At 37.9% G+C, this 27,280-nt stretch overlaps 1 protein-coding gene across 1 annotated transcript; it reads right to left on the bottom strand.

Annotated features, from left to right (window-relative positions):
• On the bottom strand, positions 1-27,277 carry si:ch73-362m14.4 (actin-binding protein WASF3). Its single transcript, XM_051878710.1, has 9 exons — positions 27,098-27,277; positions 15,919-16,077; positions 13,014-13,148; positions 12,329-12,482; positions 11,577-11,694; positions 10,108-10,283; positions 9,178-9,432; positions 4,483-4,862; positions 1-1,186 (listed from the first exon to the last, which is right to left on the bottom strand). Exons 2-9 carry the CDS (start codon positions 16,049-16,051, stop codon positions 1,029-1,031), a joined length of 1,509 nt encoding a protein of 502 aa, XP_051734670.1. The 5' UTR covers positions 16,052-16,077; positions 27,098-27,277; the 3' UTR covers positions 1-1,028.
• Between the last annotated feature and the right edge of the window lie 3 nt (positions 27,278-27,280).

Raw genomic sequence — 27,280 nt, 5'->3', positions numbered from 1 at the left:
TAGATTTTTTTGTTCATTTATTATTCATACATGCATATTAGACTCTATTCCTACCACATGATAGTTTAAACATAAGATGCCTTTTCCATCTTTTGAGCAGTGTTACAAAAATCTATACAACAATAAATTGTAAAACACATTAATGATACAGTAGTTGTATTGTTACAAATTATAATATTCTAAAATAGTGGATGTCACTGTCTCGCACTCCATCACCTCGTCTTACACATTTAAGCACACACACAATACACAAACACACACTATTAGTAAACTGCAAGCAGTAACAAATTATTATTGGCCACATCTGTTCCTTAAGGAATAAAAAAAGCAAATAACGAAAGCATCAAGAAATTGACTTACTGCTAAATTGGGGTATAAATATTCATCACACCACTGTCCACAACTGAACAAAGTGACAAATCTTGGATAATGGAGAGTTGTGATATTAAAGGAGAAACATACTTTGATTAGAACAACTTTGAATACCTATTATAGCGATGATTTGATTGTCCATACTGTATTCAGGCAAGCCTGAGATACCACAACAAATTTGTTTGTGTAACAATACTGTGGCAATGATTTTTAACATAAAATACATTAATACAAGTGCTAATACCACTGTTGACCATCATTTTCATGTATCACAAGAAATGGATAGATATATTCTCTGGACAGCTACCAAAAGACAATCAAAAATCACAGAACATTTTTTTTTTTTCAATAAGTATTTTCTTGGCAACTATTGCAAATACCAGCATGTTGAATTTACATTGTAATCATGAGACACACTGTATTCTGAATGTTCCTGTGCTTACCTCACCGAACTGTCTCGTTTGTCATTTTCATCTTTCTATTTCTGCACTTGCACTGTGTCCTTCCACTTTGCATTGCACAAAAAAATCTGTTTCCTGTCATGATCTCCTCAGTAGCCCCATCCAAGGACCGTCTGACCGTATGAGGAGTGTGTATGTGCAGGAATGGAAAGTAGCAGCATTATGTTGGTGGTCGCAGTTCTCGCCTCCCCTGGCTCAATCGGACCATTCGTTCTCCTCTGGCTCAGAGTCCTCGTCTGATTCACTGTATTCCACGGCGATGCGTCGGGACAGAATGGTGGCCACGTCGTTACCCACGGGCTCTTTCTTGGCCTCCTGCTCTCTCTGCTCTTGAACCTTACGAAGTTGGATACCTAGAGGAGAAGTCAACAGTCAATAAAAGCTATTTCCTACATCCTAGGACAGTATAAACGGAGGGATAGTTCACCATAAAATGAAAACTATCCCATGATTTACTCACCCTCAAGCCATCCTAAGTGTATATGACTATCTTCTTTCAGCCAAACACAATCGGAGTTATATTAAAATATATCCTTACTTTTCCAAACATTATAATGGTAGTGAATGTGGGGTTCAAGATTTTGAAGCCCAAAAAAGCACATCCATCCATCATAAATGTAATCCATAAGGCTCCAGGGGGTTAATAAAGGCCTTCTGAAGCAAAGCAATGTGTTTTATAAAAAAAAAAATATCCATATTTATAACTTTATAAACTATAATCACTGGCTTCCGGTAACCGCCATATGCAAGTCGAGTTATGGCGGAAGAGTGACAAAAACCCATCACTTCACTTCAGAAGGCTTTTATTAACCCCCTGGAGCCGTATGGATTACTTTCATGATGGATGGATGTGCTTTTTTGGACTTCAAAATCTTGAGCCCCATTCACTACCATTATGAAGCTTGGAAGACCCAGGATCTTTTTTTTTTTAATATAACTCAGATTGTGTTCAGCTGAAAGAAGAAAGTCATATACACCTAGGATGGCTTGAATGAGAGTAAATCATGGGATAATTTTCATTTTTAGGGTGAACTATCCCTTTAAGTGTGTGTTCACACTTGTAGCTCAGTTCGCTTGGTTCGTTTGGTCCGGAGCAAAAAAGAAAACATTTAGTCCTGGTCACCGAACCTAAAGATACTGAAACTAAAGGCACAGGGATATGTTCACAACCCGATTGGTTGGCTTTTATGATGTATATTTCATGACGGAACTTAACGAACATTTAAAACAAAGCTGTGTGCTGGGCTAAATGAGCTCCTTATATGTGCGTAGCCTACATATGATGGTATTTTGACCAGCTGAGAACTCATGAAGAGTATATAAAATGTGTGAAATGAGTCAATACAGCATCAGGAATCCCTCCGTCACACACACAAACGAAGACCTGCTGCAAGGAGTCGCAGTTCTGATGCCTGTACCGAACTGTGATGGGCAACGTCGTGACTATGACAAGAAAAAAACAGATGTGCTTGAGTAATTCTGTCCTTTTTAGGGTCACATCTTGCGACATCATGTCCTGTTTTTGGTTCGTTTACATGTCTTTGGTCCGTGTTGCGTTCATATTTCAGTCGAACCGCACTAGAGTACGTTTGGAAGTGGACTGAGACCCATCTTTTCAGAGGTCTCAGTCTGCTTGTTTGGTACCCACCAGGGTTCGGATGGCAGCATTCACAGTTATTCAAAAGATTGGGACTCGCATCCATAAAACTATGTCATAATCATTCGCCTTATTGCCTGTGCAGCTCAAAGCTCGCTTGGTTGAACAAAGAAGCCTCATCAACTCTCCTGTATTGAGTCAGTACTGCCTAGGGGTGTGCCATATTGACAAAAAATTAAAATCTCAATATTTTTGGGGTTTTTTTCCAATAAGGATAATTAGGCAATATTTTGCTCAGTGTGTTTTTGTTCTGGTACCATGGCTGGTTTAGGCCTGCCTAAAACCCCAGTAGGTGGCAGCCCAACCCTGTCTTAATGAGTGATTCACTGAATTATTGATTCAAATGATTTGTTCAAAATGATTGATTCATTTAGAAACGAAGCAAATGACTGTCTTTATGAATGGGTCCATTGAATCATTGACTCAAACGATAAGTTTAAAAACAGATTCATTCAAGTACAAGTGTTTGGAACTATTTTTGTTGGTGAAACAGAGCAAAAACTGACAATATTGTTTCCAAAATGTAACTCACACAATATTAACATTCAATATCACAAAACGCCACTCTTGCTTTTGTGATATTAGCTATATCATATATATATATATATATATATATATATATATATAAATATTACAATTATAAATATATATAGTAATTGCGAATTTGAAAATTACAATGCTGCAAATGAAGGCCACAGGGTGCAAAAATAACAAATGTACACTAGGACATAACCCACTGCACACTGCAATTCATAGTCAATTACTATTCAGTGATTAAAAATATTCATTGGCTATGAATTGCAGTGTGCAGTGGGTTATGTCCTAGTGTACATTTGTTATTTTTGCACCCTGTGGCCTTCATTTGCAGCATTGTAATTTTCAAATTCGCACAACCGTATGTACGGCAGATCCTTAGCAAAATTTCTAAACTTAGTCAGTGGAAGATTGGGTGTACATAATAAAATATATGTGGAAAATTGTGTACACTCACACTTCAGTACACATTTCTTGAGAATGCAATGTTTAAACATAATGCCTTTGTGGCCTAGGGCTGACCAATCAGAATCAAGTATTTAATAATAATAATATTTAATAATATACACAACAGGTCAAACGTTTAGAAGCATTAAGACTTTTTAATGTTTTTGAAAGAAGTCTCTTCTGCTCACCAAGGCTGCATTTATTTGATTGAAATACAGTAAAAAATAATGTGAAATATTATTACAAATCAAATAACTGTTTTCTGTTTTAATATATAGTAAAAAGTAATTTATTCCTGTGACCAAATCTGATTTTTCAGCATCATTACTCTAGTTTTCAGTCTCACATGATCCTTTAGAAATCATTCTAATATGCTGATTTGCGAAACATTTCTGATTATTATAAATGTTGAAAACAGTTGTGCTGCTTCATATTTTTTGATGGAAACCGTAATTATTTTTTTTCCAGGATTCTTTGACAAATGACAAGTTCAAAAGAACAGCATTTTTTTCAAATAAATATATTTTGTAACATTATAAATGTCTTCAGTCACTTTGGATCAATACGTTTGGATTTAATACGTTCTTGCTAAATAAAAGCATGTGACACTTAAGAATGAAGTAATGGCTGCTGAAAATTCAGCTTTGTTATCACAGAAATAAATTACATTTTAAAATATCCATAAAACATTGTTTTTACATTGTAATATTTAACAATATTTCAGTTTTTACTGCACTTTTGATTACATAAATATTGTCTTGGTGAGCAAAGGAGACCTTTTCATTCAAAAACATTTTCTTTTCAAAAAATTTTAAAACTTTTGACTGCTAGTGTATGTATAATTTTTTGTAAAGGACCTATTTTAAGGGCATTTTTGAATCTTCAGTAGCCTAATTAATAAAAAAAAAGCATATGGAACACGCAACATGATAAAAAAAAAAAGCATATGGAACAACAAGATTCATGCAGCACAATATTCTGAACTCAAAATTCTCTGCTTTGCATACTGACCTCTGCGGATGGCGGCCAGCAGGTCGCTCCGGGCATCGCTCATGGGGATCAGAGGCACCTGGCCCTTTCTGGGTAGAGTAGACTCTCCAGATGGGTGTGTTACTCGGGCTGGGGATGGGGCGTGGGTGGGGGGTCCTGGTGGGGGAGGAGGCGGGGCTGCTGGTGGGCCGCCCATTACAGCATGCGAAGGGGAAGCGGCATAGGCAGAGGCAGGAGCCAGAGGAGGAGATGGGCTGTAGGGCCGTGAGAGGGACACCACTGTACCCGGAGCCAGTGACTGGGGTCCAGACGTGCTATCAAAGGCGGTCTGAGAGGAAGGGATGAGGGGAGGAGGTGGAGGAGGGGCAGGTGGGATGATATGCTCTAGGATTTGATGGCCGCTGTCAAGTGATTACAAAAGGAAAGTTGTTTAAGGAACTATTTTGCATTGAAGAATATTTGTCACTTCCTATTATTGCTTCAAAAAAACAGTTCACCCAAAAATAAAGATGAATCATTTACTCACCCCTCCAGTCATCAGTTAAATAATAATAAATTAAAATGTCCTCCTCATTATAAACAAAACATTTATTTAATCAAGCTCCAAAAACAGCTCGTTTTGATATTGCGGGATCTGTGACGTCACATACATTTGCATATGACTGCCTCCAGAGCAAGACATGGACAAATAGATAAACATCATCGCACCATAGGCCCCACCCACTGGCCTTCAGTGGCTTAACAGCTGACATTTGTCTACACTGGATGTGAGTGTCACGTAAAAAGCAAACAGAACCCATTATAATCACTGACGCTGTCTACGCCGATACAGTATACAGATATGCGTTCAGTTTCTGAAGTCATTATAATCACTGACGCTGTCTACGCCGATACAGTATACAGATATGCGTTCAGTTTCTGAAGTCATTATAATCACTGACGCTGTCTACGCCGATACAGTATACAGATATGCGTTCAGTTTCTGAAGTCATTATAATCACTGACGCTGTCTACGCCGATACAGTATACAGATGCGCGTTCAGTTTCTGAAGTCATTATAATGACTGACGCTGTCTACGCCGATACAGTATACAGATGTGTGTTCAGTTTCTGAAGTCATTATAATCACTGACGCTGTCTACGCCGATACAGTATACAGATGTGCGTTCAGTTTCTGAAGTCATTATAATCACTGACGCTGTCTAAGCTGATACAGTATACAGATGCGCGTTCAGTTTCTGAAGTCATTATAATCACTGACGCTGTCTACGCCGATACAGTATACAGATATGCGTTCAGTTTCTGAAGTCATTATAATCACTGACGCTGTCTACGCGTATACAGTATACAGATGTGCGTTCAGTGTCTGAAGTCATTGTAATGACTGACGCTGTCTACGCGTATACAGTATACAGATGTGCGTTCAGTGTCTGAAGTCATTGTAATGACTGACGCTGTCTACGCGTATACAGTATACAAATGTGCGTTCAGTTTCTGAAGTCATTGTAATGACTGACGCCGTCTACGCGTATACAGTATACAGATGTGCGTTCAGTTTCTGAAGTCATTGTAATGACTGACGCTGTCTACACCGATACAGTATACAGATGTGTGTTCAGTTTCTGAAGTCATTATAATCACTGACGCTGTCTACGCCGATACAGTATACAGATGTGCGTTCAGTTTCTGAAGTCATTATAATCACTGACGCTGTCTAAGCTGATACAGTATACAGATGTGCGTTCAGTTTCTGAAGTCATTATAATCACTGACGCTGTCTACGGCGATACAGTATACAGATATGCGTTCAGTTTCTGAAGTCATTATAATCACTGACGCTGTCTACGCGTATACAGTATACAGATGTGCGTTCAGTGTCTGAAGTCATTGTAATGACTGACGCTGTCTACGCGTATACAGTATACAGATGTGCGTTCAGTGTCTGAAGTCATTGTAATGACTGACGCTGTCTACGCGTATACAGTATACAAATGTGCGTTCAGTTTCTGAAGTCATTGTAATGACGGACGCCGTCTACGCGTATACAGTATACAGATGTGCGTTCAGTGTCTGAAGTCATTGTAATGACTGACGCTGTCTACGCCGATACAGTATACAGATGCGCGTTCAGTTTCTGAAGTCATTATAATCACTGACGCTGTCTAAGCTGATACAGTATACAGATGTGCGTTCAGTTTCTGAAGTCATTGTAATGACTGACGCTGTCTAAGCTGATACAGTATACAGATGTGCGTTCAGTTTCTGAAGTCATTATAATCACTGACGCTGTCTACGCCGATACAGTATACAGATATGCGTTCAGTTTCTGAAGTCATTATAATCACTGACGCTGTCTACGCGTATACAGTATACAGATGTGCGTTCAGTGTCTGAAGTCATTGTAATGACTGACGCTGTCTACGCGTATACAGTATACAGATGTGCGTTCAGTGTCTGAAGTCATTGTAATGACTGACGCTGTCTACGCGTATACAGTATACAAATGTGCGTTCAGTTTCTGAAGTCATTGTAATGACGGACGCCGTCTACGCGTATACAGTATACAGATGTGCGTTCAGTGTCTGAAGTCATTGTAATGACTGACGCTGTCTAAGCTGATACAGTATACAGATGTGCGTTCAGTTTCTGAAGTCATTATAATCACTGACGCTGTCTACGCCGATACAGTATACAGATGTGCGTTCAGTGTCTGAAGTCATTGTAATGACTGACGCTGTCTACGCTGATACAGTATACAGATGTGCGTTCAGTTTCTGAAGTCATTATAATAACTGACATTGTCTACGCTGATACAGTATACAGATGTGTGTTCCGTTTCTGACATACTCCACACACTTGAGTCTGTCGACAACAGGACAAATGGAAGAGTGAAAGAATGTTCGCTTTGATACATCCAGTTTAAACAGCTCGTTTGTGTCTCTGTACAGACTTCAGAAGCACTGTTCCAGCATCAGAAACAAGTGGATGGTTTATTTTATTGGCGTTCCGGATTGTGTCGGAGGATTGTATGATTGTACGGAGCATTTTGTTTTGTAAATGAAATAAAACTTTTGTTGACAGATGAAGCGGTCAGCTGCATCACAAACCATAAGTAAATTATTTCTTAATGTGTATAATATTGGTGTAACTGTACATGTATTCGTCTCAAACCGTATGGTACGGACATTACGATTCGGTTCATACAGTCAGACGACTAATACAGTTGGTCATAGGCAATCCACACTCCAATCCAGGAAAGGGGCGCTCGCGGTAATGCAACACTGCTTGCTACCAGTAAAAAGCGCAGAAGAAGAAGAGACGATGATCGGTATGTTTACATCTCTCAGCCAGTGCGGAAAGACATTAATAAAACAGCTTGAGAATAATATCTCACGTAGCATTACATTTACCTCAGGCAAGTCATTTAGTGTCCACAACATGTTAGTTCACTAGAGAAATGAACTCTAGAGGGGAGCATTTCACTAAATATATGCACTATATTAGTTTATATATTCATTATATATAATTGATTGTGTAATCCCTATGTAGTTTACACAGAGACACATTTGTAAAAAGAACAAAAAAAAAAAAAAAACACTTTAATAAAAAAAGAAAAAATAAGAAGCAATTTTATGTTTAGTTTTCTCCCCCCTGCTGTACCAAACCCGTACCGAACCGTGACTTCAATACAGAGGTACGTCCCGAACCGTCATGTTTGTGTACCATTACGCCCCTAATGGATAATGTTTTTAAAACATTTACTCACGTGCAATAGCGAGTGCGTATTGCTACAGTTGCAATGATGCAATGACATCATCCAATCATAACAGTGGCCATTTACTAACCAGCCTTAAAGGATCCGCGCCTTAAAAACTGATCATTTCAGACAGAGGGCAAGAATGAAGGTTGAAAATAATCGTTTTTGTTTTGTGCAAAAAAATTTAACATTATAAGTGAACCTGAAGGAACATATTAAAATAAAAAAAAAAACATGTCATGACCCCTTTAACTCTGCTTTCTGGAACACCCCCCCGGGAAAGAAAAGAGCGAGTAAATGTTAAATGAGTAAATGCAGACAATTTTCATTTTTGGGTGAACTATTCCTTTCTACCTTGAACACACAGAGATGAAACACACCATTTAACTTAATAGTTTGCTACAAAAAACTATGAATTGATTGAAATTCACCTGGATTTCACAACGTTACTTCAAATACACTATTTAAAGGTCCAGTGTTTAATATTTAGGAGGGTCCTTTGACAGAAATGCAATATAATATACATAACTATGTTTTCAGTGGTGTATAAAGACCTTACATAATGAACCGTTATGTTTTTATTAGCTTAGAATGAGCCATTTTTTATCTACATATACCATGAGTCTCCTTATAACAAAGTCGACATTTTGCTCCAGCATGTTTCTACAGTAGCCCTAAACGGACAAACTGCTCATTGCTTGACTGGCTCCTCTCTGCTGTCTCAGACGACATCTTTGTCCTGTGTCAGCCACCATAGCTTCTCTATGTGCTTTGAAAGGGAGGGGTGAGCGGTGGACTGAGCCATTGGTTGCAATTTGCAACCTCACCACTAGATGCCGCTAAAATTTACACACTGAACCTTTAATGATAAAAGTAGCACCACTAGTTGTTTACTCTCCAAAGATGTTCCAATGGTTGATAACATATACTCTCTAACTTTAGAGAGAGAAGTGACATGCCTGTATTCTTTGGCAGCTGTTGGCCGTGGTCCGTTGAGGGCTGAGTCTGGCGGCGGGGGCCCGTGGTGGGCCTGAACACGTCCCAGAGAGTGCTGTCGGGCTGCAGCAGTGGTGGAGGAGGCTGGGGGCCGGTACGCTCGGTCAAGGGACTGAGTCTGCGTGGGGCCCGCGTCCTTCCCATCAGCTCCTGCTCCGCCAGCTTCCTGTGGGTGGTTGGGACTCGCTGGGTACGAGTGTTCATCTGACATACCAGATCTGGATGAAATCAAAGAACACAATATACAGACACACAATATGCAGTTATATTGATTTTAATTTCTGATCATATACTGTTGTCAATTGTTATTTACTTCATAAACTGAAAATAATGATAAAAACAGGATGCTTTTCCTTTGAAGAGAACAATATTGTGTGGATACTTTTCATCCCTTTATGCATTCATGTACATTTATGTGTTATAGGGTAAAAAAAAAAAATTGTTCAACCCCAAAAATTACATCATAATAAAAGTATAATAAGTGACCTCTGACCAAATGCTTGACATACTGACGAAAGCGGAAGCGCAGAGGATAGAGCAAAACAAAACAGTCTAAAATGAGAATTTTTAAAGAGAAATGTCGGAGGATTTCGATACAAGGTCTTTATTAATCTCCTGGAGCCGTATGGATTACTTTTATGATGGAGGGATGCACTTTTTTGGGCTACAAAATCTCACCCCCTTCACTACCATTATAAACCTTAGAAGAGCCAGGATATTTTTAAATATAACTCCAATTGTATTTGGCTGAAAGAAGAAAGTCATATACACCTAGGATGGCTTGAGTGTGAGTAAATAATGGGATAATTATAATTAAAATTTTTATCACTTTAAGTTTCATTCTTCAAAACACTAATGTGACGACCATACAGTATGCAGACAATAGTACCCACCTGTCTGGAGACAGAGATCCCTCAGAGGACATGCCATGGTAAGGAGATGGTGTTAGGCGAGTGTCCGGACGGAATTCCTTATCGTATGCCATCATATTCCACTCCTGACGCCGGTTACGAGCTTTACGAACTTTCTTTACCTCACGAGTGGGATCCTCCGTGTGTTTTTGCTCTTGCTAAGGCAGAAAAAATGGAAATTCTTCTATAAGTTTGAGTAATATTTAACTTTGCAGAAGGAACAGGTGTGTAAATTAATACTGACCTGATGATTAAGAAAGTTTGACTAAAATATATGAATCAATTCTCTGGATGTTTTACATCTTCGTCAACTACATGTATGTATTAAAAATGTAGTAGTGTAATGTTGCTTAAGATATTTGGAAGAATGTTTGTAACCAAGCAGATCTCGCCCCCCATTGACTACCATAGTAGGAAAAATAAATACTATGGTAATCAATGGGGGGTGAGATCTGCTCGATTACAAACATTCTTCCAAATATCTTCCTTTGTGTTCAGCAGAACAAATAAATTCATTCAGGTTTGGAACAACTTGAGGGTGAGTAAATGATGGCAAAATTTTCATTTTTGGGTGAACTGTCTGTGAACTGTCTCCCTTTAAGAGCCCTCCAAAACGAACTGGTCACTGCCAAAACATCTACTATAACAGAATATAATAGATATATACTTTATGTTGCTTCAGAAAAAAATATTTTGTTTCAAATACATGGCTACATTTCAGTGGTAGACAGTAACAAACTATTTTTAATACCTCAAATAAAATCTCAATGATTTAATGTTTGAAAGCAAGAAATAAGGCATCCATAAATGTTAGTATTTTACTGTTGTTCTGTAATATAAAAAATTATAAATTATTTAGATCATATCCTATTCCATAATAGCTCTATTAATACTTTTTAATATTTTAACTCTAATAATACCTTCTTTTTTGTCATTAGCTGATCACATGACTGACTCTCTTAAGTGACTGCAACTTTTTTTTTTTTTTTACAGAAAATAATTCAATTATTTATGTTCTAATTATTGTTGAGCTGCAGGTTTAGGCTGCATATATTTTATTTTATATAATTTTAATTTAATTAAGAAGAATTTAATTATTTATTTTATTTAAATATTTAACCTGACACATGTTTACTACTGTTCCAAATATTCTACAGTATATGTTGCTTAAAAATAAATATATTGTGTTCAATGGAAAAAAGTTGTTTTTTACACACATTTTAAAATATCATTTTAGAGATGTAATTGCAATACCGTGATACCTTAAAATCATGATATTTTTGCTTAAGTTTATCATACCGTCAAAATCTCATACCGGCCCATACTGCCACAGCAACACAACGTCAGTATGTTCAGCAGGACTGTGCACAATGTGTTGGACAAGGAACTGAGACTGTGTTTGTGTACTTACAGTAGATAAAGTATGATTCTGGCCATAAACAGACACGCACCTTCTGCCGTCGTTTCTCCTTCCTCTTGTTTTCAGTAGCTTGCAGCATCTTTTCCTTCCAAAGATTAAAGAAGTAGGACGGATCTGTATAGAATTTGAGCCCGTCTTTTTTGTCATCCCTGTAAGACAGCACAACACGATGCTTAAAAAAAAAATCCTTTTGCCTAATATTCATTTTTAATATTGCTTACATTTCAACATAGAATAATTTCTTATTAAATATTTCATTTTATTTGTTATTATAAGCCTATTTTAACAGCCAATAAGTTGACTATTACTAAAGAGCTGAAATGGGAGGCCACTTTCATGCACCTCTTTTTTATTAAATTTTTCTTTTTTTTTAATAAACCAAGAAATAAATTGAAATTTAACTTAGGTAACACATTACTTACAGCCTTTATATATCATGCATTATAAATGTGTTTTTAATGCATTAATTATGCCTTGTAATGCACCTTATAATACATTATATGATCTCATGAATAATTGCAACCACAGTTATAATACATTATAATACTTATATATTCAGTGTTACACTTTTTGAAAGTATAATGCATTAAAACACATGACAAACAACTAATTTCAAATGTAACTGCAAATATTATAATGCATTTTAACTTTGGTTACAACTATTTATGAAAAAATATATTGCATTAATATATTTTTTCTTTTGATTTTGAGGTGGATATGATCTGAAAATGACTTTACAAATGTACAGTTTTTGTGAATGTGCTTTCTGAAGCATATATTGACCTGTATGGAGTGAGGATGTTGAGAGGAGGTGGTTTGTCACAGCGCTGGTACACCTCCATCACAGGGTTCGGTATAGAGTTTCTGGACACCACCTGTTGGTCCTGAATAGTGGAGCTCTTGAAGGCTTTTCGCATATTGATGTCCTGTAAGGAAACTGAAGTGCAAACAGACAGACCCATAAAAACTGTCAGACACCATCACTAATCTATTGCTGGGCTATAAGTGACATAAAAACAAAATGAACTCCATTGATGTTGGGCAGTTTTTGGTCAGAATAAGCTGCATCCGGGTCCAGAGTATTTTTTTTGTAAATGTCAAGTGCACAGTAAGTTTGCATTTTTTGCACTGTTGATCCAGACAGTGAAGCACATTACATTATACAGTATTTACAGCCTCTTATTCAACCAGACTATTTCACTGTGCTCCTAAATAACTCAACTAGAATCTCGACATCACATCCTGTTCAGTGGAACATGCAGGATTGTGTCTACGCTGCTAATTACTGCAGCTGCTTTTGTGCCTCATCTGCTCATCTCTAGTTATACAGACTTCTGTTTTAGACTGAGTACCTGCGTCAACACACAGCTACAGTCCTGACAACAGCATCATGGTGTACTTCCAGGCTGTGTCACAAAGGATCAGGTCAGCAGTGGGTCAGTATTTGCTAATGCATATTCATTCTTACCCTCCTCCACCGTGGAGTCCAGTTGTGTGACCTTCACCGCCAGCAGGTCGACTCGCTCCTGTAAACTGTTCATGCGCATGTAGAAGCTGTTGGCCTCATTAAACAGCTCCCCGAAGATGTCTTCTGCATGTCGACCTGAATCCATAAACACATATTGTACAATAAGGCAAAAATGATCATTTTTCAAACAGCAATTTATGTACAACAACATTTATTATTTAGAGACCCAGTGAAATCGACTGATAATTGCATTTCTTCTTTCTTGTCCTAATGTAGTTCATTTTAAAGAAGACTTTAATATTATTATCAAAATTATCAATATGTTAGGGTGGGACATGCTAAAGGGCTCATCCTTAAAATAAAACAGGGCTGTACGATTCAGGGAAAAAATCTAATTGTGATTTTTTTGATAAGAATTTTAAAAGAAATGTAAAAGAAATAATATATTATAATAATGTATTATTATAATTATTATTAATAATACTATATGATTATTATTATTATTATTATTAAATGAAACTATAAAAATACTAAATAAAAACAAAATAAGATTGTAATATTTGTAAAACTAATGTAATATTTTACCTTAAAATAAAATAAAAATATATAATCTATATACAGTAATGGCCAAAAATGATGTCCAGCCTAACATCTTTACACTTTATTCCAATATTATTAAAAATGTGTTAAATATTTTGTATATTGTATATTATATTTTTGTATATTTTGTATTTTGTATATAATTTTACATAGTTGTGCTTGGAGTTGATTGTTTTATTTGTGATAATAACGCAATGAAACATGCCAAATTGTGCGAATGTAATTTTTGGCCAGGCTATCATACAAAGAAATGATCAACACTTGCAAAGACAAGAGAGAACCAATGAAATATTAATAACTGATTATGTTGTAGTCGATGTATGCTTTCTCCTGTCAGCTTTATGTTTTTCTATGCATTTTTGCATAGTAAAAATAAAACCTGTAGCTGTAGTTTGCCAAAGAATTTTGTTAGATAAATACATCAGTCAAGTTTAGTGTTTCGTTCTTCCTTCATTTTTAAATAAATATTTAAAATATTTTCCTCATATTTTGATGGTTTAATCTAACTTGTAAGGTTATTAAAAACAAATATCCCCTCCAGACATCAATTTTAGCCACTAACGTGTATATGGTACAGAATGGTAACATATATACAATTTTATTTTGCATAACAGTAAAATTACTACTATGTATGGCTGTCTTAATTTCTTATGTTTCAAATGTTAATCCATCAAACTGCTATTTTGACATAAAACCACAGGCACTGAAAACACAGTTTCAGAACAAACAGCTATTCACAGTGCACATATTTATTTAATTAAAGGCACAATATGTAAGATTTTTGTATTAAAATACCCCAAAACCACTAGAACATATATTTTGTTGACTTGTGCACTTACATTATCCCAGATGTTTTCAACAATGTTTAAATCCAGAGAAATTTACCGTGAGTTACTGTTTCTTTTTTGAAAAATGTGTTGACCTTGTAATGTTTAATCAAAATGTCATAACTAGATCTTTCAGTGAAAACTTCTCTCTGTTGATGAAAGCAGGACTTCTCTGATCATTTAGTGCATATAAACGCCCCTGCAAGCTCATGTTCATCTGCCTCCACTTTTGAGTGCCAGGCCCACATATTACAGGGCTCTCTGGAATACTTCATTTTGATTGGTCAACTGTGGTTTGATATTTCCTGTTCATCCAGGTAACAGAATCCAGTGCTACTTAATCTTTCTCTCATATCCCACCCCAGATTTGCTCTTTCTTGTTTAATACAAATGCATCTGCTGCCATCTTGTGTCTCAATTATCAACTTCTTGAAAATAAAATCGGAGGACTTCTGTGCTACTGTTGTGTACAATTGTTTTGTAAAATGTAATAGGTTATCTGATTCTCAGCTAAATGCATTTTCAACTCAAATTAACATTTTAAGTTCAGTGAGAAGCAGGATGACTACATTATCCTCACTTAAATTCCTTGTTTGTAAAATATCAAATAAACAAATAATAAAATAGTTTAGTTTTTATCACCTTTTTACATGACACTGTTGCTTTTTATGGCCATAGGTTAAAATAAAATACAAAAATCATTGGCCATAAAAAATCTACTATTTCAGTCAAAAATAATGTCAGTCCTCCTTGTGTTCTCTGGTATACTTTCCTGAAGATCGAATCTTTCCCAACAGTCCTTGATTACCAATCAAGTAAGCATGAAAGTCTTTGCAAGACATGTGTTTAAAGTTGTATTGTGTACACAGAAGCCTCTGCTACGTTTCCATCCACCTATTTTATGTGCATTTTGGGATATTGTATAAAACACCAAGATGCGCAACAATTCTAAAAATGCACATAAAAAAACTTATGGGCTCAACTAAGTTGGATAAATTTTTATGTGAGACGAAAATGTGCGATGGAAACACTTATACAAAAGACATGTGACTTTGTGATGGGACGGCATAACTGGACCAACCAGCCAACCGATCTCGTTGCACAGCATCCGAAATGCTGTTTTGGTCATTCTGTAATGTCTGAGCAAAGTGGTTCTGTATAATTCCCTCCCAGAAGTGCCTCACATGATTGCATTCACAAATACCAGGCATCTGAATGCAAGATAACATGACAGTGTTTATTGTATTTAATCTGCACGCTCTGAGGCGCAAATAATTTATTATATACGAAAATTATTATATAATAATTGAATCCCAGACATTTTGGACGATTTTGAAAACCCAATGCCGGACGCATTTTTTAGGTCCAAAAAAAGGACATGTCCAGGAAAAAGAGATAAAAGATAAGCCATGTCTGCATTAAACCAAGGTTCAAAGTGACAAAGTGACAACAATTCAAGTGTGAAAAACTGAACATACTAAGTCCTCCCAGCTGTTTGATAATGGCTGCCAGTGTGCTGTTTGTGACGCACTCCAGCTCGTTGGTCACCCCGTCAGGCAGAGCTCCCCGACACAGGTGCTTGGGCTCGATGGTCCTCTTTACAAGAGGCATGGCTGTCCTCAACTACAAACACTGACCTGTGAGGAGACAGAAGGGAGTTTTAGACAACATTGTCTGAGCTAACGTCATGCAGCAAACACAGAAACATATTTTAATTCTAAACGATTTTTTGATGCTCCAATCCTAATACTTGCAGCCTTACAAAGTAAAAAAAAACAGCAACTGATCACTGTATTTTTTCTCCATAACAAGAGTTCTTTCAGACTACACATTAGTCAAAACTATCAAATAATTTGACCAAATTCAGTTAAATATATCAGAAGTCAGTCATGGGAACACACATAACTCTGGGTCTCATTCACTAACTACCAATACACACATACTTGTGTGTAAAATCTATGTAAGAAAATTTTCACAAAGAAATCATGATTCAGCAATAGGTTCGCTTTGAAATTAGTTACTTTCGCTTAATATAATCATGGATGCCTACTGTGGTCCCTATTTTAATGATCTAAGTTCATGGTCTGAAGCGCATGGCGCAGGTGCACTTAGGGCGTGTCTAAATCCACTTTTGCTAGTTTAACGACGGGAAAAATGGGTCAGTGCGCCCGGCGCATGGTCTAAAAGGGTTGTCCCTATTCTCTTAATGAGTCATGGGTGTGTTTTTACATGGCAGAATTTACAAGTGGAAAAACTGAACGCTTCTCTAGTGAGGAAACGGATCATGGTCAGACCATCTACGGGACAAGCCGGATTCCACCAAAGCATTTTCATCTTTATGCACACAATAATAATCTTTTACATTGTAATACTTTTATTTTTAATATTTGGCATGTTTGTGTGCTGCTGCACGTTTCTGTGTGTATAATAAGCAGAATGTACGTGCGTTGTGCACCCACCTAAAGATATGATATTACTATCATGCTCTTTAAATAACAAAACAAATACTGCGCCATTGACTTTAGACCAGGTTTCAGTTGGTCAATGGTGCAGTCGTTTTCAGTTGCCTCAAAATACTAACATGCCAACAGTGAGCCTGAACACACCTCATTTTCAGACCAGCACGCCCATGGGCGCACAAATGGGCGCAAATGCATTTGCTATTTAAACAATGTGGTGCAGGACATGAAAATGATAACTGCGTCGGGCTGAAACTAGCAAAAAACACTTGCGTCGTGCCTAGCGCTGCAGTGTGCCGTGTGTATGATAGGGCCCAGAATGTTACACTAGAACGCAAGCATGCAGTGTTTTCCCGTGGAATTGGGCTACTTTAACACTGTTGCCGTGGGTTGTTCTTCATGTCCGCGTGTTGAAGCGACCCCAAATAAAATGATATTTAACCCCTTGAATGCGAATTTTACCAGGGCAACCCCACCAAAAGCGCAGATTTCAACCCCCGGACCACCCCTGAACGCGATTGGGCTAGTTTTGGACTAGTTTTGAGTAGCAATTGGGCGGCAACCCTGCAAGCATGGTTTTCTTTAATGTATTCAGACCAGTCTATGATTCAGACCAAACAGAAAAACAATTGGAGCATTTACTGTAAATCAGTGGTTCTCAAACTTTTTGACTCCAAGTTGCTTGTGATTTACTGTACAAGGATTAAGACTAAAGATTTTTAAAGATTTTTTACTCACAATTTTTACCCAATAAAATATTTTAGAGCTTGGCATAAAATGTATATTCATAAAATGTATAAAAAAATGCCCATGGAGTTATAAGATCTTATTAATTCCAAGTCTAGAAATCACACTTTTAAAATTGGGCTTCCTCATGCAGTATATCTAGATTTTTCCACTGTACACGCTAAGAAATACTTTTTTTTTTAACCCAAAATGTTGAGTCATTTTACTGGGTTAATTTCATTATTTTTTTTCCAAAGTGTTGGGTATTTTTCTCCGATTTTCAACCCACTTGTATTGTTACAATGTTGGTAGTATATATAAATGAACAATGTTTACTCGTTATCCGTGTTACCTGGGCCGAGAAATTCACATTTATTTGTCAGCAAATGCTTTGACAGCTCCAGGGCTTTCATGAAAAGATTATACTTCTTTATTTTTGTATCCCTGTCCACAGACAGGCGGATCGACAGAGGGTTATTAACAGAACAGTTATTGTAAGATATAGGTTTATCACATTGAAAATTATCGTACTATGTCTACTCTTTAAGCAGCATTTACGCATTGGTGTTTTGCTTCACAAGGAGCTAAGAGAACTGCAGTTTCTTTCAGATTTTCTCCTCCATTTGGCCTAAAACACTGTGTTCGTGGTCATCCTGTTTGAGATGTCGACTACAGACACAGAGTTCTCCATATTTAGATTCTTTGCAGCCTTTAGCCGCTGCCTATAACGCTCTGGAAACCGAAAGTAACTCGCTCCTGCTAAATGTTTACTCAAACAACACAAGTCAACACCATTATGACTAAAAGTTTGCTAAGTAGTATTTCCTACTAAAGCAAGGCAGTATTTGACTCTGGTAAGCGTATTCGTAGCAGACTGGTGGGAGTGGCCTTGGACGGCAACATGCCCAGTGCATTATGGGTGTTAAAGTTTTCCTAACTATTTGGAAAAAGGAAAGACAACAGCCTTTTTTGTCTGTTTTCTCTAGTCAGGTAGCACCGATTTCAAATTTTTTTTTTCACCTTTCTATTCTATAGGCAGCCAAGTTTTATTGAAAGCCCATTTTGCCAGCAGTGAAGTACCCTTTTAACTGCTGAATCAATCTTACTGACAATACAAATGATGCTCCCCTTCACTGCTGAGTATAACTGGATCAGTTTGTCAGCAGTCATTATGTATTCTGTCCTGAGAGAAAATGTCCTGAGGGGAATTTTCCTGAATTGAATTAAGGTTTGTATTCAATTGTGTATTGAATTATTCATATACAAACAGTAAAACATCCAGTCTTACATCATATCTTTTATTTTATTTACATGTACTGCAGTGAATGTCTGCTTGAACGCTAGCCTTCTACAAAATGAAAGGTGAAGACAGGGCTGCGACACAACTGTCCTGATAAAAGCAGACTCAAACGGAAGTTGAACCCAAATGCGGGTTAATTTGTGCACAGTAAAACAGGTGAGTCGACAGATGTACACCACAAACATGATGATGAAATGCTGATGACTTAGCTATCTTGATTCTTTTACAGGATAACAATAGAACATCGGAGGAGGGGGTTCACAAAGGAGATCAGGAGAACAACAAAGGAGATCAACATGGGAATAGTTCTGGAGGAACAGGTAAGTACCAGGAGGTAAGTAGACGGGTTATGTATATACTGTATATAAAACAGAGATTTTAGATTGTCATAATAACCCAGCATATGTTTTGTCCAATTTGTACACAGCAAATGTTGTTTTTTAACTCAGCACTTTAGAGTGTAGACTGTGGAAACACTGGCTCTTCAATCTATTTGTTGAGGGGGTGAATTCTTAGCTGTTTTGGCTTAAATAATTAATATAAATCATCTTGAGCCATTGCAAAGTTTGCTGAGATCCCTAGTGGGCCCCAATCCATGGTTGAGAACCACTGAAATAAAGTAAAACGGCAACTATAATTACAACATGCAATCCCCAACCAGATTTGTGTTTGCGAGTATATGTAATCATTAGCAGGGGTCATGTGTCTAATCACCAGTAATAGTGCTGGATTGCTGTGGTTCTCTTTGCAATTTGGGCAGGAGCATTGTCTTGTTAAAAAAAATAACGCGACCATTCTTCTTTAGATAACAACTTTTCATTAGTGGGAAGCAACCCATTCTGCTCCCCACACAATGACACTGCTTCCTCCATGCTTTACTGTGGTAGAGATGCAAAGTTCTGTCATGAAACTCTAGATGGCACAGGCTGATAGGTCCTTAACTCAATCTGCTTTCAATTACATCATTCTTTATAGAGCACAGCTGATTGGTCCCTGCTGTATCAGTAGCCAATGAGCTTGTGTGCTCAACCTTCAAATACTTGGTCAGCATTTGCAGTAGCAGTTGCAAAATTTTTTTCCCCAGCTCCACCTGTATAGATCTGCTATGGGTAATTCATGCATGCTATATTGTATGGAATCAGTATGTCTTACTTGCTCACAGCAGAGTGTAGTGAAAGTATTGGCAGTAGCAAGTCCCATACTTACTCTACAGCAGCAGCAGCAATAACCAACAGCAGCAGCAGCAGCAGCAGAAATAACCAACAGCAAAAACAGCAGCAATAACCAACAACAGCAATAACAGCAGCAGCAACAGCAGAAATAACCAACAGCAAAAACAGCAGCAATAACAGCAGCAGCAACAAGAGCAGCAGAAGCAGCAATAACCAACAGCAGCAGTAATAACTAGCAGCAATAACAGCAGCAGCAGCAGCAATAACCAACAGCAACAGCAGCAGCAGCAGCAATAATCATCATCATCAGCAATTATCATCATCATCATCTGCAGCAGCAATAACAACAGCAGCAGCAGAAGCAATAACCAGCAGCAGCAATAGCAGCAGCAGCAATAACAGCGGCAGCAGCAGCAATAGCAGCAGCAGCAATAAAAGAAGCAATAGCAGCAGCAGCAATAACAGCGGCAGCAGCATTAATAACAGCAGCAGCAATAAAAGCAGCAGCAATAACAGCGGCAGCAGCAGCAATAACAGCGGCAGCAGCATTAATAACAGCAGCAGCAATAAAAGCAGCAGCAATAACAGCGGCAGCAGCATTAATAACAGCAGCAGCAATAAAAGCAGCAGCAATAACAGCGGCAGCAGCAGCAATAACAGCGGCAGCAGCAGCAATAGCAGCAGCAGCAATAAAAGCAGCAGCAATAACAGCAACACCAGCAATAACAGCAGCAGCAATAACAACAGCAGCAGATCTATTCTGTCAAGACCAAACATATCAATATTGTCAAAACCATTACCATGCCAAACACTCTGAGAGTTGTCATGACATAAATGCGTTTATTATTATATTTCAAAGACACTGCTGTGGAGCATCACCATGCAACTCATGTTTCATTGTGATTCATCACTCCACACATAACTTCCCATATTCTGACAAAAACTTCATTCTGTCCTTGATGTTTTTCTGAGACAAGCAACGGCTTTTTAAGTAGTGCATTTGCCTAAATGTTGCTAATTTCCTGACCAATAATTTATGCTGAAGACAATTAAAAGCTGTTGCAAAATATAGGGTTCAAATTTAAAAAATGTATTACAAAAAGTAGGAAAATACACTTCCAATATAAAAATACATTTTAGATATAAATGCAAATGTTTGTGGGCAAGAAGAAACTCAGTTTTCCACCTTTCTACGTGAACGAGTGTCCAAAGTGTTAAAGGTGATCAAAGTATGGAGGTGGCATATATACACCGTATGTACATCATACACAAAAATGACCCTGGAAAAATAAGTAATAAGGAAGTAAAATATTTAATATTTTAATTCCATTTTAAAATATATATTAGCAATACATTTCACCACTTTATGTCTTGTGGGTTCAGTCAGACAGACAATTTGCCTGGAAGCCTATGGCCATTTCCATGACAACCAACCAAGGACCCTCTCATGCTCTGCTGAGTACTAGAGCTTCTAGTCTGTTAGTCAGAGACAATCTCTTTGTAATGCTACTCTAAACACACTCTATTTTCAGGCTCAGCCTTCCTCTGTTTTGCCATTTCCTAAAAATAAATAAAAGAATTGTATTTAAAAAAAAAAAAAAAAAAAAGGTCACAATGCTCCCTGAGGCTGTGAACTCTTTTTGCAGCTGTTATAATGTTGTTAATTTGGCATAGTGAAATATACAAATGCACAGAAACATCCTCAAGGGGGAACCTCAATCTGTGGTGCACACGACGCTGTAAGCTCATTCACTGAAGCCCATTCGAACGAAACAAACACGTATTTATTTTAGCTGTGTGAGTAGCCTAGCAACCAGGCCTGACGATCAGTGTCATGACAAATCGGGTCCTCCCTCGAAATCGGGCCTCCCCAAACTGTCAGTTAATGATTATTAACTGAAGTATATACGAATTATATTAATTTAAAATATGGATAGCTTACTATATAATGCATAAGAAAACAAATTAGTGCATAATAAAACCAATTGAACGTAATTTCTTGCACTTGATTATTGTTAATTAATAAATAATAATATCCTATTAAGTGAATAACTGAACGTCATTCATTTGTTTTATTTATAAATGAAATATTTGGACATTTAACACTTAACTTACCACATAATTACATTAATGATGATTGTGAATATATGTAGGGTAAGTGCAAATGCATACGCTACCAGGCTAATCGGGCATCTGTTTGCTATGCTAGTACAAAAGCTAACTAATAATGGTCATTATAACGTAGTTAAAACGGCATTTATCATAACATGATTTTGTAGGAATTGTAATCAGGCACTAAAGAGAGTGGGGTAAGATGAGCCAGTGGGTAAGTTGACCCACCCTCTGTATCTTGGCAACCGTACCATTTTATTGTCATGTGACCATATATTTTAGAACCACCCATCATTTCTGCCAGACTGTGAAAAGGAGAAGCACATGGGAGGAGTGGAAGTCGCTTGTTTACTTTAAAAACTGTTTTTGGCTTGTCAAAGTAAAATTTTAACAACAGATGTAATGGCTGTTTCATCAAAGCAAATTTGTCCAGGTCTAAAACTATTTATGATGCATATAGGTGATTTAGCAACGTATAAAACCATGCAAGTCATTTAGCTAAATATTATTCTGAATTGGTAAGCTAGCTAGCTTTTCCTAAAATGGCAGCTATGGGGCAAAGTGAGCCAAATGCTGTGGGGTAAATTGAGCCAGTGTTTTAACTTACCCCACGATAAGGTATTGAATTTAAGTTAAATCTGAAGTATAAACTGGTGTCATTTCAATGTAATTTTATGCAACTGGTTTAGTTTATCTTTATTTTTGAGTTTACTTGATAGGAATAGTGTACAAGTACAGCCAAATCCTTCTCTGATACAAACCAGAGGATGTTTAATCATATATATCTTTCCACCTGTAGTCTCTAATGGCCTAACATGGTCGACATTGCAGAAAAACTACCATGTCAAGAACCTTTTGACTAAAATGTTTATTAGTTTCAGTGACATTTTATTTAATTTTACTCAACAAACTCTCTGTTTAGTCTGTTTATGGGAAGGTTACATCTTTGGTGTTCAACATATTGTTTCAGAAATGCAAACAATTAAAGATACTGAAATTTCAACTTCATTTGTTTGGTTTTATGTTGTTTAAGTTAGCTTTTATAAAAGAAATATTTGTAAAATAATTTAACAAAGAATATTTGTAAAAGGAAATGTGATTATTAAATTAGTTTTTAAAATAGGTACATTATCTTTAAAATTTCACATGGGTTTGATTCAGATTCAGTCAGATGGTCAGTTTACGCCTACCTACTGACTCGGATCAACTTACCCCTTACCTGGGGTAAATTGAGCCAGAGGAACACTTTTTTTATAAGAAGCCATTTAGAACCCTTTGTCATAGATGTATTCTGATCATTTAAAATAATAGGAAACATCCTGAAATTACTTTAAATACTTTCATTGTACTTCTGCCTCATTTTCCCTTATCTTGAGGACCACATAAGTAAAAAAAATGGCTCATGTTACCCCACTCTCCCCTACCTATTAAAAGCAATTTGAACCAATAGGATCGCTTGGGTTCCTAATGGAGACCCGATTTCGGTGGGGACCCAATTTGTCACTACATTGGCACGTTTGCTCCTGCTTATATGCTAACCGAGAACTCTCCTCAAACACTGTTCTAGTGGTTTTTGGATATTTTAATCAAAAAATCTTACATATTGTGCCTTTAAATCCTGTCTGACTAGCGTGCTTCTCATAATGTTTACCTATTAGGTCAGTAGATCAGGCGGTCTTTTGTGGCTGTTTGAACACATTCGACCACACTACGAAAGCAATTAGGTCGAATGCGTTTTCGACTACCTCTGGAATTGGTCAAAAGTGGACAAGCTCAAAACGTTTTAGACCCCGTTTACACTGAATTTAGCGTCGTCCACTTGTGATCCGATCGACCAAAACACATCCTAATACCAGATGGAAACAGGGCCCATAACTGAGAACTCTCCTCTGTATGGGAACTAACTAGAGCTGCTGCACAAATAATCGTTAAAAGATCACAATCTTGATTTAAACACCCACACGATCTTATTCCTAAATGACAGCCATTCACCTGTGTCTATTAAACCTTTAACAAAATCACATCGGAACAATCAAATCTACATTGGTGCTGCCGCTGATCCAGAGAGAGCAGTTGTCATGTATAGATGAAACGGCTTCACAAACAGTCTTTTCAACCACACATATCATTATTTCTGTCTTACAGTAATTCAAATTATCACAGAAGTAGGCTCCTGGGATAAAAGTTTATAGTTCGTATATAAACACTATAACACTTTATCCAGAATAGTGCAGCTCTAGAACTACCCATTTCTCTGCTTATACACCGATCAGGCATAACATTATGAGCACTGACAGGTGAAGTGAATAGCACTGATCATCTCTTCATCACGGCACCTGTTAGTGGGTGGGATATATTAGGCAGCAAGTGAACATTTTGTCCTCAAAGTTGATGTGTTAGAAGCAGGAAAAATGGGCAAGCGTAAGGATTTGAGTGAGTTTGACAAGGTCCAAATTGTGATGGCTAGACGACTGGGTCAGAACATCTCCAAAACTGCAGCTCTTGTGGGGTGTTCCCGGTCTGCAGTGGTCAGTATCTATCAAAAGTGGTCCAAGGAAGGAACAGTGGTCAACCGGCGACAGGGTCATGGGCGGCCAAGACTCACTGATGCACGTGGGGAGCGAAGGCTGGCCCGTAGCTCAAAGTGTTCAAGAAGTTAATGCTGGTTCTGATAGAAAGGTGTCAGAATACACAGTGCATCACAGTTTGTTGCGTATGGGGCTGCATAGCCGCAGACCAGTCAGGGTGCCCATGCTGACCCCTGTCCACCACCGACACATGGCACCAGGATGCACTATGGGAAGAAAGCAAGCTGGCGGAGGCAGTGTGATGCTTTGGACAATGTTCTTCTGGGAAACCTTGGGTCCTGCCATCCATGTGGATGTTACTTTGACACGTACCACCTACCTAAGCATTGTTGCAGACCATGTACACCCTTTCATGAAAGCGGTATTCCTATAGTGGCTGTGGCCTCTTTCAGCAGGATAATGCGTCCTGCCACAAAGCAAAAATGGTTCAGGAATGGTTTGAGGAGCACAACAACGAGTTTGAGGTGTTGACTTGGCCTCCAAATTCCCCAGATCTCAATCCAATCGAGCATCTGTGGGATGTGCTGAGCAAGTCCGATCCATGGAGGCTCCACCTCACAACTTACAGGCCAGATTTTTGGTGTCAGGTTTTGGTTGATCGGATCACAAGTGAACGAGGGAGACACATTCCCGTTTACACCTGGTATTTTAATCCGTTTCTTTTGTCCACTTTCCACCACTTCTGTCCTGATTTCTTAGAGGGGAGGGTCTAAGGGCGGGTAAATGTATGGCTTTTTCAGATCTTTCGATCTAATGGACAAAATAAACTCACGCAATTTACATATGAACGCTACCTGAGACAACGGAAAAACATTTTGTTTCTGCTCAGCTGCATAACCATGCCGAACGCTGTGAGTGTGTGTTAGAAATCAGGAATGATGAGAGAACATTGTGCTTGGTGCGTTTTTCGTCTTCAAACCAAACTTGGGTCTTCATCTGACAATAACCCATAATCTTTACGCGTTCAGTAGGCGGAGAGTAGACGGTCTTTTGTGCTGATCAAACGCATAAGCATTTCCACTATAAAAGTAATCCAGTCGAATGCGTTTTCAACTACCTCTGGAAGTGGTCAAAAGTGGACAAGCTCAAAACGTTTTAGACACCTGTATTTAGCGTCGTCCACTTGTGATCCGATCGACCAAAATGCATCTTAATACCAGCTGGAAACAGGGCCTCTGTTTTATCCAACCTTGCTACAAAGAGTATCAAGCCTGACAGATACCAGATCTCCAGTTATATAACAAACTTCAGGATCATGTTTTATCATTCCAGGCCATTTACAAGAATGAGGTTTTAATTAGCACATCATAAAATCCTATTAGGTAAACGATCTGGTAAGTGGTTCAAGGTTTCAAGGTTTATATAAAATGTCACATTCATACACAGTGATGTGAGGTAGACAAATGTTTTGTCTTAGTTCCTCGTCCCAAAGTGCATCAACAAACAGAACCAGCAAAGAATTATAGACGCATAATAGAATATAGAATGTAATAAATATAAAAAAGTGTTGCATGTATTGTATCCTATATTATATCAGTTAGTATGTGAAATAAAACAGGATTTGCTACTTGAAACAGACCGAGCCATAAGAAACAACGTTATTTCTCTGCACAGCTGAATTATCTCTCACTTCTGAGTGTAAATACGCAGCCTGCCTCCATAGTCTTCATGAGAGGAAACCATAGCAACGCCTCAACTATGCTGGTGGCAAGACACATTTACGTAATCTGTTCCCAGCGCTTCACCCTGGAGCGTGAATCAAACCCAGCATTCCCGTTTCAGATCTGTGGGAACAGGGCAGGGTTTAGGCTAAGCTCAGGACATAGTGGCTCTGTGATGAAGGGATATTCCAGAAAATAACTATGCTCAAGATACCAATAAAAAGACAATTTCTCATCAAAGTCTTCCAAGACTTATCTCATTTTTGGCCTTTTTAAATTCTTATTTTAGCAGAGACATCTTAGACCAAGTTTAGAACGAATGAGAACTTCACGCGCCACGAGACTCTCTGTGGCTGTTGATTACCATGACGTCACTAGTTCATAACGCTGTGTCGCATGACGTCATCCCTCCAGACCACCGTGCTGGCATGTGATATGATAACAGGTGTGTTTCGGCCATGGGAAAATGAATGTGATGGTAGCAGACAGTCATTATTATGAGGGTGATGTATGTATTATCATTCTGTCAGCATATTCCAAAGCCCATATTAGAGATGAGCCAGCCCCGCTTCTTTCCTTCAAGTCATTATCACATGTGAAAACGCAATCTTGAATTGTGCGTAATTGGCATTTACTTACGGATAACTGTAGTTTCTTCTTTTACGCGGTCGTCGTTTTCAATGAGCTATTCGGCGTTACATGGCGTTCATAAGCGGTGCCATCACGTTGTAGATGTGTTGTGGTGCGACTAACGGCGGAGGTGGTGCTGAGCCTGAAATGCACGCGCGCGTTGCCTGGGAAGCGTCGCTGGTCGCTCTACGC

Source organism: Ctenopharyngodon idella, chromosome 21, assembly GCF_019924925.1.
Source record: "Ctenopharyngodon idella isolate HZGC_01 chromosome 21, HZGC01, whole genome shotgun sequence".
Lineage (NCBI taxonomy): Eukaryota > Metazoa > Chordata > Actinopteri > Cypriniformes > Xenocyprididae > Ctenopharyngodon > Ctenopharyngodon idella.
This window is presented reverse-complemented; position numbering and strand designations above follow the sequence as displayed.

Excerpts from the sequence above, each read along its gene's own strand:
- si:ch73-362m14.4 (XM_051878710.1), bottom strand. The coding sequence starts at position 16,051 with ATGCCTCTTGTAAAGAGGACCATCGAGCCCAAGCACCTGTGTCGGGGA. Across the intron at positions 12,483-13,013 it reads GGACTCCACGGTGGAGGAGG|TTTCCTTACAGGACATCAAT; the intron begins GTAAGAATGAAT and ends TTTGCACTTCAG. Across the intron at positions 11,695-12,328 it reads AACATCCTCACTCCATACAG|GGATGACAAAAAAGACGGGC; the intron begins GTCAATATATGC and ends GCTGTCTTACAG.